Source organism: Ooceraea biroi, chromosome 3 (assembly GCF_003672135.1).
Source record: "Ooceraea biroi isolate clonal line C1 chromosome 3, Obir_v5.4, whole genome shotgun sequence".
NCBI classification, from domain to species: Eukaryota; Metazoa; Arthropoda; class Insecta; order Hymenoptera; family Formicidae; genus Ooceraea; species Ooceraea biroi.
This window is the reverse complement of record NC_039508.1, coordinates 8,778,133-8,793,296: the sequence shown is the minus strand read 5'-3', so window position 1 is coordinate 8,793,296 and position 15,164 is coordinate 8,778,133. Positions and strand designations below refer to the sequence as shown.

General features: G+C 34.2%; 1 protein-coding gene, 1 long non-coding RNA gene and 1 pseudogene across 2 annotated transcripts; all 3 read left to right on the top strand.

Annotated features, from left to right (window-relative positions):
- Nucleotides 1-1,114: 1,114 nt before the first annotated feature.
- Nucleotides 1,115-1,742, top strand: LOC105279942. The gene is made up of 2 exons (XR_894028.2): nucleotides 1,115-1,509; nucleotides 1,589-1,742. It is a non-coding gene; the product is annotated as an uncharacterized LOC105279942 (long non-coding RNA).
- Nucleotides 1,743-2,178: 436 nt separating this feature from the next.
- Nucleotides 2,179-2,988, top strand: LOC113561593. The gene is made up of 3 exons (XM_026968100.1): nucleotides 2,179-2,377; nucleotides 2,546-2,705; nucleotides 2,821-2,988. The coding sequence occupies exons 1-3, from the start codon at nucleotides 2,363-2,365 to the stop codon at nucleotides 2,934-2,936; spliced, it is 291 nt and encodes a 96-aa protein (XP_026823901.1). The 5' UTR covers nucleotides 2,179-2,362; the 3' UTR covers nucleotides 2,937-2,988.
- A 2,307-nt stretch (nucleotides 2,989-5,295) lies between these two features.
- On the top strand, nucleotides 5,296-6,639 carry LOC113561592 (annotated as a pseudogene).
- The last annotated feature ends 8,525 nt before the right edge of the window (nucleotides 6,640-15,164 follow it).

Sequence of the window (15,164 nt, the reverse complement as noted above, 5' to 3'; positions counted from 1 at the left end):
TAAGACAAAAAAAATATGTTTTAGTTGACTTTTCGCTTTATCAAAAGGCGACTTTCAACTTTCTGAAAATGGTCGACCTTAGGTCGACTTTCAGTCTATAATTAAAGTCGACAATACCCACTAAACACAATTCATAGCATTTATGTTACCTAGAAGTAACAAGTAATGTAACAATTGTTATATTAATAGTTCATATGAGATATATAACTTGTTACTTTGAAGTAATATTACAATAGTTACATGTAAAAGTATGTAACTGTAACTTAACTTAGGCCGGTATTCATAATCGGATCTTATATTTAAGACCGTCTTAAGTGTATCTTCAGATACTGCGTAGCCAATAAATGATCTATACAGCATTTGCAGATAAGCTTAAGACGGTCTTAAATATAAGATCCGACTATGAATATCGGCCTTAGTTACTTTAGAGTAATATTACATAAATGTATATTTTAATATAAATATAATGTTACATTGTTATTTTGTTTTAGAATATATTTTATTTATAATTATTTTGTTTTTCGAATATCAGAACGAAGTTTATTGGTTGCATCAGTATTAATTGCAGATTTTTGTGAGTCAATTTTATAAGTTTATGCATTTTATTATATTAAATTAATTTTATATTATTAATATAATAAAGCATATATATATATATATATATATATATACTTATATAATTTTTTAACTCACAATTATTTATAATAACAGTGATTATTTTTTATTTGAATTTTCCTGCTTCTTCTAACTCGTAATCATAGTTTTGTGAAAGTTATAAAAAAAACATCATCGCAACATCCTTTTCCGTTTCGACGTTTGTGCACATAAGATACTACATGTTAAATCGTACAACGTGCAGGTACGTAACAAAACTATATTAAAAATCAATTATATTTAATTATATTATATTACGTGTCGTATCAATTGGCATGTATATGGCATTATACATGTTGTTTAATTACAATAAGTTCAGTAAATCTAAAATGTGTTGTTCCTAACCTCAAATAGTACAAAATATTCAATTACTAATTGATTAAGTAAAATTATTTCTTTTATTGTTTAATAATTATTAACTACAATTAGAAAGAAGTTTTGACATTAATATTTATACAAATTATTTGGAATTTTATTAAATTTTATTAATGTGTATGTAAAAAGGAACTTCTAAAATATTTGAAGCGTAAAGCTGTAAACAGTTCATATTAACATTTTTCAATGAATGAATTAATTGTAACATATATGACTCTAAATCTATCTAATTTTATCTATCTCTTCATTTATTTATTGGTTTTTAGATTTTAATAGTAAAAATGTTTGCTGTTGTTACATTTCACGATGACACTACATCAGAAGTACCAAGTAATTGGCTTATCGATTCTGATGAGGACGGTCCAAGCTGTTGGTAGCTACCTTCCAATACTAAAAATTTATCAACTTTAATATCAAAACGTATTGAACCGGTTACATCAACCTGGCAAAAACTGAGTGTAAACTTAGGAAAATTTTGTAGTATGAAAATTTTTATTTATTATAAAATTATTAACAGATAAATAAAAAAATTAATTGCGTGCATATTATTTTAACATAGACACACTTGAGAAAGCTCGGAAAATAGTAGAGGATTCTCAATATACAAGTGCAAATGAAGAAGAGCTAGGAAGAGGACGACGTAAACGATTTTCAAAAAAATTAAGTCATAGCAGTGACAAAGATTCTAGTTCAGAGAATGTTCAACCACAAAATAAAAATAAATCATCAGGTATTTATTACGTAATTACTTTAGTATATCACATTTAAATTTACATTTAAATATATATTTATTACATATATATAGTAATATATAGTAAATAATATATATAGTAAAATAATATATATATATATTATTTTACTATATATTATAGAGAATAAATTGCCTACTTTTCCGGAAGAATCTGACAATAATGAAACGACATCAGACGAATCAAGCAATAACAGCAGTGCTCCCCCAAATAATAATAATAATGTTTCAATAGGAAACAACAATTTAAAAGTAATTCGACAAAGTTCAACATCAAAAAATACTTCAGATATTGAAATAATTATTAACAATTTAGATTGTACATAAAATAAAATTAGTAAAAGCAAATCTATGTATATGTATTTTACATTGTAATATCTATATATTTTTATTTTCAGATAAAGTGGACTAGTTATTAAAAATAACTACTGATACAAAACTCTCATTACATGATTTGAAACAGCGCGTGGATCGTATAACTCCTTTTACCAAATATCTAGTCCAACAGAAAAAGTAAGAGATGTACTACCATTAAAAACAATTGATGAAATAAAGGAGTTTAATGACAATTTGTCAGAAGAAAAAATGCAATCTCAGTTTGTAAGTAAAATTTAAAGTTATATGTTATATATTAAATTAAATTAAACAGTGAATAGTGAGTAAATCTTTCAATTGTTTTAAATTAAAAGATATAATATACTTATGAATTACTATTTATATAATTAACTATATACATTATTTATATATAATATAATATATTTGTTATAGAAAAATTTTATTTCAAAAATTGGGGGCCAAGGAGCTCGTGATAATATAAAACGAATATTAGAACGATTATTTACAAATGAAGTAGCAATAAAATGCTTATGGAAAGGAAAGAAAAATAATTTTCGTGTAAATAATTTAAATTTAATAATAATAATGAAAGGTAAAAACTTTAGTGAAAAAAAGAATAAACATATTTAATATATAATAATAAGTATATATATGTATTCATGTATAAAATCATCCTAAAGAAATATATTTATAATATTCTGTTACAGAAATAATTTTAGACACTCATCCAACTGTAAAAGAAATAGAATTTGAAACTGAATGTGCCGATTGGTTGCGTTTTGCCAAACAACGATTCGATCGAGAGAATAAAAAAAAGGAATAAGTTTGTTGAAGAAGTAAGTTGAAAATTATTTTGAGGAGAGGATATCTATATGCACTAATATATTGGAATTGAGATTGCGCTCATTTTCTCTTTTAAGTATATATTTAAGTATGTTTCACAAATTCGTTCCTCGGCCGTAAAGTTGTTTGATAGTTGATCAACTTCTTCTATTTGCCAAAATTTCGATAAACTTTCATACAAATCTGCGTTACTTATTGTGGCCGTTAATACATACACCCTTTTATCGGAATCCACAGTATTGAATGTACATCCCGCCATGATCCATCCAAACCTGGTTTTTTGCAATGTGGGGTGCCCACGAGATGCCCTGATCTGGCCGACGCACAATAATTTCCAAAACGGATCCGCGCCGATCAATATATCAATATCATCCGATACATTAAACTTTGGATCCGCGAATTCAATATTACTTGGCAATCTAAATGACTGTCGCCTCAAAGACACCGAAGGAATTTTACCGGTAATCTTGTCCGTAATAATGTATTCAATATTTATAGTAAAAGAAGATATACGCGACTGAACAGTAACACAAACGACTTGGTTTGCAAACGATGACGAATTATTTATTCCGGTTACGCAAATATTCGCCGAACGTGCCATTATATCTAATTGCTCAAAAAACTTACGGAAAATAAAATTAGCCTGGAATCCACTATCCAATAAAGCACGACAACATTTCTGAGATCCCTTCCGATTCTGCACGTAAACCAATGCTGTAGAAAGCAGTACAGTATTTCTACTGCAACCGAGCGAACTGTGCGTGGCTACCAATGATTAATCCTGACTCGAATCTTCAGGTTTTTCCTTACCTAACGCGGAAGTCTGCACTTCCTCGCTCTCTTTATTATCGTCTTTGCCTTGCATGCGACGAAGCAATGTATGATGCCTAAAATGACAAGTTTTACAATTACCCGATTGACAATTTGATGCTATGTGACTCGTGGACCGCAAACAATTTAGACATAATTCTTTCTTTCGTACTTCGGCCGCCCGCCGAGCTACAGACAAAGCTAAAAAACCCTTACATTTATAAACGGTATGTTCACCGTTGTAATACCAACACTTATTGTCAGTAATAGTTACATGTGCCGACTGCTGCTTAGCATTCATCAAAGAATGCGAGCGCGTATCATAACGCTTACTCGAAGTTACATTCGTCTTTAAAGTCGTTTCTAAAATTTGGCTACAATGCGCAATAAAATCAACAAATTCCTTAAACGTAGGTATCTGTGATTCTTTAAGTGTGGCTTGCCAATCCTTTGCCGTTGCCACATCCAACTTTGAACTGATAACATAAATGAGTATATCATCCCACGAATTTACTGGCCTTTTCAAAGATTGCAACGCAAGTACATGCCTGGATTCGCCATCTGAAATCAGTCTCAATTCTTTCGAATTTTCTCTCGACATGGCGGGTAATTCGAAAATACTCTTAATGTGCGTTTGAATAATAGTTTGTTTGTTGTCATAACGCTTTTTCAAAATGTCCCAAACAACAGAGTAATTATGGTCCGACATTTCTAAAGAGGCAATAATACCGGCCGCTTTACCCGATAAAGAAGCACACAAATATTGTAGACGCTGAATATCACTTAAATGCGTATTATTGTGAATCATCACAACAAATGTATCATGAAATGGGAACCACTCTTCATATCTTTCAAAAAAAGTAGGTAAACTTATTTTTGGCAATCGTACGCTCGAATGATTATCTGTATGAGATCCCTCTAGAGATGACGTCGGACGCGAACCTGTCGATGCGCGCAACGGCGACGTCCGTTGTAAGTACCGCCGCATATTAGCAGATAACGCGTAAAAAGATTCTTTGAAAGAAGCTCTATGCTCAATCTCCTTATCGTCAACAGCCTCAATTTCTGACTGTATCTTGTCATATTCATTCCAATAATGACCTAGACGTTCCTTGCGTTCCTCTAAATTAGCTAGTACGTCCAAAGTCAACTCTCCTACGCCGTTTACGTAGGTCTGTATGCGCGTACACACGGCCTTTATCGTCGATCGTTTTTTCTTTAATGTTGTAATCTGAGCCGCCATTTAGCGCGCGATGTCTTCTACACTATTATCCTGCATGCTTTCAAAATCAACTGTCGCGATATTACAAACCAGAGGAAACGATTGGCACAAACGCTAACAGTTTACCTTGTCTCGAGTAATGCGTAACTCACAACCTGTGAGCCAATGATGCCGGGAAAAACTAATTTTCATCGCCAAACCAAGTTCCGCTTGGCCGCCACTTCTATCGCTTGTTAGAACGCCGCCCTTGTTGATCCACAAAAGTCTCCTGATTTCCTGGCTGGAAGCTGCTGCCTTCTAATGCGAGATGAATGGCTACTTGGCTATCCCTGTGATAGCTGAACTGTGTAGTTTAACTCGCAATGGTATATCGCAAGCTAACGGCTTCACGTGCCCCTTGCAGTGAGCCGATCGTGTCCTTGTTGCGTGCCGAGTCCTTTGTCCGGGGATAAGACTATCCGGCTCGAAGGACCATTTGTTTCGTTGCTTAATGATCCGTGCACGTGCACGGCCCCGCACACCTTGTGCAGCCGGGCCACCACGAATTGGTACCGACTTGTTGCGTCGGTGTTGACGCCGTCGTCTTCACGTATTGCGACAGATAATTAGATTTCTTGATGTTTGACAAGAATGTTTATTATGCACAGACAAATACTCAATACGAACGTTACAAACAAAACCTAACGATACAAATTTGATTGCGTAGAAAACGTCCCTCTTGTTGCTGGGCCCATTTTCATCTGTCTGCACGCGCAGTACTTTTCGCGTCGCGCGGCGCCGAACCTACCCAAACGCTAACGAACGATGCCGATTGCGAACAGGGGCGTATCTCCTGCAAAATCGCGACGTTACGCAAATAAATAAAATAAATATAAATTGTAACAAACAAAATTTTTTAAATAAATTATAAGATCTATTTATTTGTTGGTTTTGATATAATTTGTCTTTTACTATTAGACTACTTATAATAAGTGATTACTTATAATAAATGAAAATAGTTTACATACTGATAAAAAGGAAAATAAAATAATAACGGCTTGTTATTTTCAGATGCATCTCAAATATGCAACAAAGCGATAAAAATCTATGTTGGAGTATTCCAGAGGAATGGGCTCTGGAGGATGCCGCGACAGTTCCGTGTGCATACAGTACGTGCTATTATGCATTATACTTCCGTGCAAAAATAAAGAAAGGCGATAAGGTATTAATTCATTCGGGTACTGGTGCTATGGGACAGGCAGCGATTTATCTGTCGTTACACAAGGGCTGTGAAGTATTTACAACCGTGGGCACTCCAGAAAAACGAAAATTCATAAGAGATACTTTTCCATCCATTCCGGAGGGTCATCGGAAATTCGCGCGATACCAGCTTGGAGCAAATGGTATTACAACAGACCAAAGATCGTGGTGTAGATATCGTATTGAATTCTTTAGCTGAAGAAAAACTTCAAGCGTCTATTTGTTGCCTGACGAGAGACGGATGTTTTCTGGAAATTAGAAAAGTTGATTTTCTGTCCGATAATTTATTGGATTTATCAATTCTTTCAAAAGAAATTAAATTTTTCGGTGTTTTATTGGATAATGTGTTTTTGGCTTCCGACGAGGTCAAGACATATGTACAGGGGGTGGACAAAATAATGTGAACACCATGCTAAATATTACACATTTGTTTATGTTGATAACTCTGCTAAGGTATGAACGATACGATGCGTATATATTGCGCAGTTTACGTGCTAACCTTTCTAGTTTATATTGCAATGTACTACCCGCTTTGTTCTGCGACGGTGTCAACAATCGGACAGTGAAATGAGCGATCTGTCAGACTTTGAAAGAGAGTAAATCGTGGATGCTCGGTTAGCAGGAACGTCTGTGACGAAAACGGCTAAACTATTTAACGTTTCACGAGCGACAATATTCGTAGTGATGACAGCCTACACAAAACATGGGAAAACGACATCTGCGAAGAGAAAGAGTGGGCGCAAACCAACGTTAACAGACAGGGACCGCCAAACATTAAAAACGATTATGGCCAAACAGCATAAAACTACCGCAGCAAAGCTGACAACAGAACTTAACAGTCACCTGAGCAATCCTGAAGAACAGTACGGCGGGAGCTCCACAAAAGTAACATTTATGGCAGGGCTGCAATTTCGAAACCCCTTATAACGGAAGCCAACGCGAAGCTGCGAAAGAAGTGGTGCCACGATCATAAAAGTTGGGCGATTGATTGGAAGAATGTGATATGATCCGATGAATCATCGTTTACTTTGTTCCCTTTGTACCCGGATCGCAGTGATCATGTATTCTTGTAAATTTGTACAATATCTTGATTTGTATTGTATCTTGTATCTTTATGATTTTCAATAATGACTCGCAAATGATTTTGTGTCTCTTATAGGTAGGACAGGACGTTTTAATGTGATTCGGGCACGCCAAGTACTTCAATGTCGTTATGCGATAAGAGAGTATGCATGGAAAACGTTTGGGTAAATAAAATACTCAAACTGCTTCTAGATACTTGGCTAGTTAATTATTGATTTCATATTTAGTTTTGAGTTTTGACAGGTTGGGAGTTTTTATGTACTTGGCGTATATATGTTTTCTTTTTTTAAAAAGGTTTTTTAGGGATCGTGATATTCCGCTGGCCCGATTATTACTATAAATGGCCGTATTACTGCGAATTAATATCTCGACATCCTCAACGATGAAGTTCTTACTATGACCAGTATATTGCTGCCAAACACTGCCATATTCCAAGATGATAATGCGCCCATACACACAGCCAAAAAGGTTCAGTCTTGGTTCGAGGAACATCGAAATATCATCAAACATCTTTCCTGGCCAGCACAATCGCCAGACCTCAACATCATTGAACCGCTATGGGAAGTTTTGGACCAGAGAATGAGGACCAGATTTCCACCTCCATCATTGTTGAAGCAATTGGCGGAGGTGTTGGTACAAGAATCGGACAACATTCGGTTGAAAACTATTCATATATTCTACGAATCCATTCCGCGACGAATTACAGCTGTTCTAAAGGCAAATGGTGGCCCTACACCTTATTAATAAATAAATATTGTGTATTTGTCAGGTGTTCACCTTATTTTGTGTTGAGATAATTCTTTCAAAAAGAACTCTACACGCCCGAAGTTCTTTCAAAAAAGAACTCTACAAAACTAATGATATCAACAAATTGCACCAACTACAATGGGTATTTATGCAAACCCTAAAATCTATTACTTTTTATTATTACTCTTTGGCCGATATTCATTGTTGATTTTTATTTAAGACCATTTTAAGTACATTCATAAGATATTTGAATTTTGGTAAATTGTGTGCCGGGATATAAGCGGAGCGGATCGGGTGCGAAAGTAAAGCGATGTCCTTTGTCTTTATATGAGCACAGCCCGAATTTATTATATGTCCAAGTAACATAAAGCTAACACGTCCGCTCGTGTTGCCGGTTGCCAGTCGAATCGTCTTGAGAATAATATGTCGCGAGAATAACAGCGATCGCTATTGTAACGAGTTACGAAAATAGGTTGTTTGTCTCATCGAGCCTACTTCTCTGCTCTCGCTGTGAGCCTGAGAATTACGATATATAATTTTCGTAAAATTTTGAACCGACCGTCTCGGCGGTGAGATACGTGACGATACAATCGCTACAGAATTGATACGAATAAATATTTTAATACATATACATATATTAATATGTCAATACAAATGTTTTTTTTTATAATACTTGGCGCTGCTAAATCGAATAAAAAATTCTCAACAAATCGAATCAATATGTTAATTGCCTTATTCTCTTTTTTCCTCTCTTGTGAATGTGTGTGTGTGTGTGTATTTCGGCGATTATGTTATGTATGTTAGGTGTGCGTGTGTGTGTGTGTGTGTCTCTCTCTCTCTCTCTCGCGCGCGCGCGTGTGTGTATGTGAGACATTAGAGTTAAGTGTAGAATAAGTGTAATTAACTACATTTATACATATATTTTATGTATTTCGGCAAGTTGTTGTGTAAATTAGAGTCTAAGCAAATTATTGTAATGTTTAGATTATTTAAATACTAAGAATTTTTTATTTGGTTTAGCAGCGCCAAGTATTTTCAAAAAACACATTTGTATTAACATATTAATATATGTATATGTATTAAAATATTTATTCGTATCAATTCAAATATCTTATGAATGTACCTAAGATGGTCTTAAATAAAAATCAACAATGAATATCGGCCAAAGAGTAATAATAAAAAGTAATAGCTTTTTTAAACTTTTGTGTGCGAGATGCGATCCGGCGTGCGCAGATCGGGTTATTACTTGGACACTCTGATGAGAGCGAGCGTGATGCGAGGAGAGAACTACTTACAAGGAAGGTTAGCCAACCCGGAAATTCAGAAAATTCTGAAACTTTGTGTGCATATAGAGTAGTTTATCCGTAACATAAAACTATTTTTTTTTCATGCTGAATTACAATTCAAAGGGGTGAAATCACCCCTTGAAGAAAAATATAGATATTTCTATTTTGCGAAATAACTGCCAAACGGTGGAAAGATATAAAAAAAAGTTTATACAAAAGTTGCATCTCTTTTATATGTCTACAAAGCTGTGTACGGATAAGTATCGAAAAACTAATGCTTTTCTATTTACCCCCTCCACCACCCCTTAAAATTGAATTTTTTTACTTCGTAAATTTACGTCAAAGTACTTCTCCCTGACCTCTTTTCATACGTCGTAATCAATTTATGTCTGTTATATTAAAAAAAATAAAATAAAATGAAAACCTTAAAAGAAAAACTCCGATTCTCAATTCCGCGCGTTTTAGCAGTTTAATTATTAAAATGATTTTAAAAAGTAATATTTAAATTTCTCGTACCGTTGATTTTATAATAGCCTCTTGGTTAATGCGGAAAACAGAAATAAAATTTTTGTTAAAATAATATTCACAACTGTTTATTAAAGCAACTGTATATATGATATAAAACTATAAATCACACGGGATAAGTCGATAAGGCGATAAATGGAGTTTTGCACTATCACGATCCATTGGAACGTCTTTCCTCGCATTTTTATTAGATTATTTTGTAAACCGCACGATAAATAAGATGTTGCATGAACAAGATATTGCACTTTGACATTAAATGACGCAGATTCATATTGATGCACCGATAACCTTGTCGAACTTTCCGATTTACGTAATATGGATGTGTCTATCCGTTTTGCAAACCACACGAAAAATTAGATAAGTTGGTGCATAGATTGGACTACTATCGCAAATGAGGAAAATGGTGCAACTTATAATCTTTTTCCAACATTTTTTCGGTGAATAAGTTTATGTAATCGCGGTTTTCGATTCATATAAATATGACCGAGGAAGTATTACTTTCCAGTCTCATTTACAACAGGAATCAGCATTCTGTTGAAAAGTTTGCCTGATAGAAAATAACGCCGGTTAATGTTGCGAACATGATAAACATGTTAGCGACTACGTTTCAAATTGCGAGTATAACACAGACACCTATAACGCCTTTTGAAATTGAAGTGCATAATGAAATTCGTGATATTCTACAAATTTTGCAAGACGTACGTTCATCATTTGAACATGATTACGTGCTTGATTTTGCTGATCCATCAGAACCCCATGGAGTACAAATTGTAGAATACATTACGCCTGCAGAAAAAGAAGAAGAAAACAGTTTTGAATATGAAGAATGTATTGTCGATGATGAAGATGGGAAGGTCGACTTGAGTTATAAGAGAAACGCCGTAAAGTTTTGGAAAAGCGGAAAGAAGGCACGTCGGACATTAACTAGCGTACAGAATAGTTTTCATAAGGTTAAATCCTTACAGCAGCTATACAGATGGGAAGCAAGTGTAGAAAAAGGTGGAACAAATGCAGATAAATTTACATTTATTACGGAATATGTACTGCAAAAGTTTGAAGAAGCATGTGATAGAAAATCTATTGTTCATGACATGAATTTAAGATTATGGGCTTTGGAGGCAAAGGAGCAAGTGGACCTACCTGAATTCAAAGCAAGTAAATGGTGGATTTGAAAATTCAAGAATGTGCACAGACTTGTTTCCCGCAAGATAACAACATTCAGGACGCAATTTACGCTTCAAGATATTGGAAACTTACAAGATATCGCAAAATCGTTTGTTTCAAACGTAAAGTCAAACATTCCAGTTTTTGGAGTTGAAGAAATTTATAATGCAGACGAGAGTGGTTTCAAGCTTGAAATATATTCTAGGCGAACATTGACGAAATCAGGAGTAAAAACAGTTGAAGCAATGATTCAATCAATATCTTCTACAACACACAGTTATACTATAATGCCTATTATTTCAGCAAGTGGACGTCTTCTTTCACCACTATACATAGTTTTGAAGGAGTCTACGGGAACATTTAACCCGAGGGTGGAAGAAACTCTTTTCCGTCCAGTTAACATTTACATCCAAGCTTCAAAATCAGGAAAACTCACGTTTGAACATTTCAAAACTTGGTTCAGCGAAGTGTATCTACCGAATACTGGCCGTAAAAGCATGTTACTACTCGATTCATGGACGGGACACTGCCCAAGACAACTAGAGCAGTTGATTCCACAAGACAATGAGGTACAATTTTTAACCATTCCAAAAAAGACAACGGGAATGATTCAGCCTTTAGATGTGTTCGGATTCCGGGTTTGGAAAAATTTTGTGCGAACATTTTCAGATAATGTAATTCTTGAAGAGAGATGTTAATCTACACTCCCGTAATGAAATAATTAAATTGCAATCACTAACCCATAATCAGTTTTCTTCACTTAGATTTAAAAACCTGTTTCAATATGGTTGGTATAAAAGCGGATATGTAGAAACGCATCCTGCCGAATTTCAAAATCCTGTAGATTTCTGTTACTTCAAAAATGAAAAGAATATACCCAAATGTAGTATTTGTGGGATGGCCGCTTTTGTACGCTGTGCATGGTGTGGCGACTATCTCTGTTTTAAACACTTTTATGAAGAATATCATTACTGTACCAATTACAATCCGTAATTTTTAGTATATCTATCATTTTGCACTAATATAACTATTGTAATGTATAATTAAACAATAGAGTGTGTACTAATATTTCTGTTTTAAACATTTTTACGAAGAATATCATTACTGTATCAATTAGCAAATTTTACTGTATTTGTCACTACTAACACTTGTATTGTTGTACTCGATTAATAACATTTTCAATGTATAAGTAAACCATAAAGAATGTACAAAAAACGAATGTACGAATGCAAATGTTATATATATGAGGATTAATAAAATCAATTAATACATTCGTTGAAAATAGGTACAAACTACCTTGTTGAAATAAGCGAACAATGATTGAAATTGATATAAATTATGACTTAAATATTGTGAATCATTATATCGTTACAGAATATCTTACTAATATATATTAACAATAAGTCAAGAATCAATCACACAATATGTAATATGTAATCTGTAGAATCAATCCGCATTTTTTGTGTAAATCGGAAAGTTCGACAAGGTTATCGGTACATTAATATGAATCTGCGTCATTTAATGTCAAAGTGCAATATCTTGTTCATGCAACATCTTATTTATCGTGCGGTTTACAAAATAATCTAATAAAAATGCGAGGAAAGACGTTCCAATGGATCGTGATAGTGCAAAACTCCATTTATCGCCTTATCGACTTATCCCGTGTGATTTATAGTTTTATATCATATATACAGTTGCTTTAATAAACAGTTGTGAATATTATTTTAACAAAAATTTTATTTCTGTTTTCCGCATTAACCAAGAGGCTATTATAAAATCAACGGTACGAGAAATTTAAATATTACTTTTTAAAATCATTTTAATAATTAAACTGCTAAAACGCGCGGAATTGAGAATCGGAGTTTTTCTTTTAAGGTTTTCATTTTATTTTATTTTTTTTAATATAACAGACATAAATTGATTACGACGTATGAAAAGAGGTCAGGGAGAAGTACTTTAACGTAAATTTACGAAGTAAAAAAATTCAATTTTAAGGGGTGGTGGAGGGGGTAAATAGAAAAGCATTAGTTTTTCGATACTTATCCGTACACAGCTTTGTAGACATATAAAAGAGATGCAACTTTTGTATAAACTTTTTTTGTATATCTCTCACGGTTTGGCAGTTATTTCGCAAAATGGAAATACCTACATTTTTCTTCAAGGGGTGATTTCACCCCCTTGAACTGTAATTCAGCATGAAAAAAAAAATAGTTTTATATTACGGATAAACTACTCTATATGCACACAAAGTTTCAGAATTTTCTGAATTTCCGGGTTGGCTAACCTTCCTTGTAAGTAGCGGAAGGAAGGGAAACGGATACGGTTAAATTATACTCTTAAAGTAACGAAACACAGCGCAGTTGTTTATTTTGACAGTTTCGCAAGACAATGCGTGACCCAGGGGGGATCGGTTTTAAGCACAACTGCTTTGCACTCGGAAATCTTCTCGCGACGCTTGCAGCTGCACCGTATTCGCGTATCGGGAATCTTGCTGAGCGGTGACTGTTTCCGTTATCACGGGCGGATATCTGGAGCCGACGGACGACGGATATCTTGACGCGAGCAGTTGGGCGAAACGCTACCGAGATATAGCTTCCCCGCACTGGATCCGAAAATAACAAAAAAAAAATACAGTTAACGCTGAGTGTGCTCTTGCACTCGCGCGAAAGAAAATACAGTTAAAGCTGAGTGTGCTCTTGCACTCGCACGACGCACAAATTGCAAAAGCGATAGGACGCCAGACGGCCTGACTCGTGATCGAGGCAGTGTTGCCAGTAGTGGGATTCTAACAGTAGACGGTAGTATTGGTGGGGATGGAGTGGGGATGGTTTCGTGCGCGCCGCGATTTCAGGTAACGTCGGGCAGTAGAAGAAGACAAGCATATCACTATCTGTTTCACTCGCTCGCCTGCTCGCTCGCTCGCGAAGATCGCAACGACGAATTGGCATTATTGGCGATGCGCGGTACAAATCTGAATACAAACGTAATCTGTAATTCATCTCTTCATTGCTATATATATATATATATATATATATATATATATGTATATGTATATGTATATGTATATATAAAAGCTACCTTCTGTTTGTTCATAACTATATAAGAGGAATATATTTGCAGTACGAAAACAATATATTGTGAAAATATACTGAATATATTTTTATGAGAAACAAGTTGGTGTTGCTGCGTGAAACAATAAACGTTATAATAAAAAACGTTAAGCGCACGCGTGCATACACACGCAGACACTCCTTTAATATCTAATATTTATATCCTTATTAAACTATTTTCTGACAATATGACCAATTTATTATTACCTTTATGCATATCATGAGTATTAGTCATTACTATGACATTCATTTAATTTGTTTCCTTATGGATACGTGAGAAGTATAAGAAAATAATAAGTACATCTGCAAATATAACACGGAGAAATATATTACAAAAACATATAAGTTAATTTTCATATAAATATGTTAATATACAATAAAATATTACATAGAAATAGTACAATAATCATACAGTTGTGAGGAATATAGCTTATAATAAGAATGAATGTCGTAGTAATGACTAATACTCATGATATGCATAAAGGTAATAATAAATGGGTCATATTGTCAGAAAATAGTTTAATAAGGATATAAATATTAGATATTAAAGGAGTGTCTGCGTGTGTATGCACGCGTGCGCTTAACGTTTTTTATTATAACGTTTATTGTTTCACGCAGCAACACCAACTTGTTTCTCATAAAAATATATTCAGTATATTTTCACAATATATTGTTTTCGTACTGCAAATATATTCCTCTTATATAGTTATGAACAAACAGAAGGTAGCTTTTATATATACATATACATATACATATACATATATATATATATATATATATATATATATATAGCAATGAAGAGATGAATTACAGATTACGTTTGTATTCAGATTTGTACCGCGCATCGCCAATAATGCCAATTCGTCGTTGCGATCTTCGCGAGCGAGTGAGACAGACAGTGATATGCTTGTCTTCTTCTACTGCCCGACGTTACCTGAAATCGCGGCGCGCACGAAACCATCCCCACTCCATCCCCACCAATACTACCGTCTACTGTTAGAGTCCCACTACTGGCAACACTG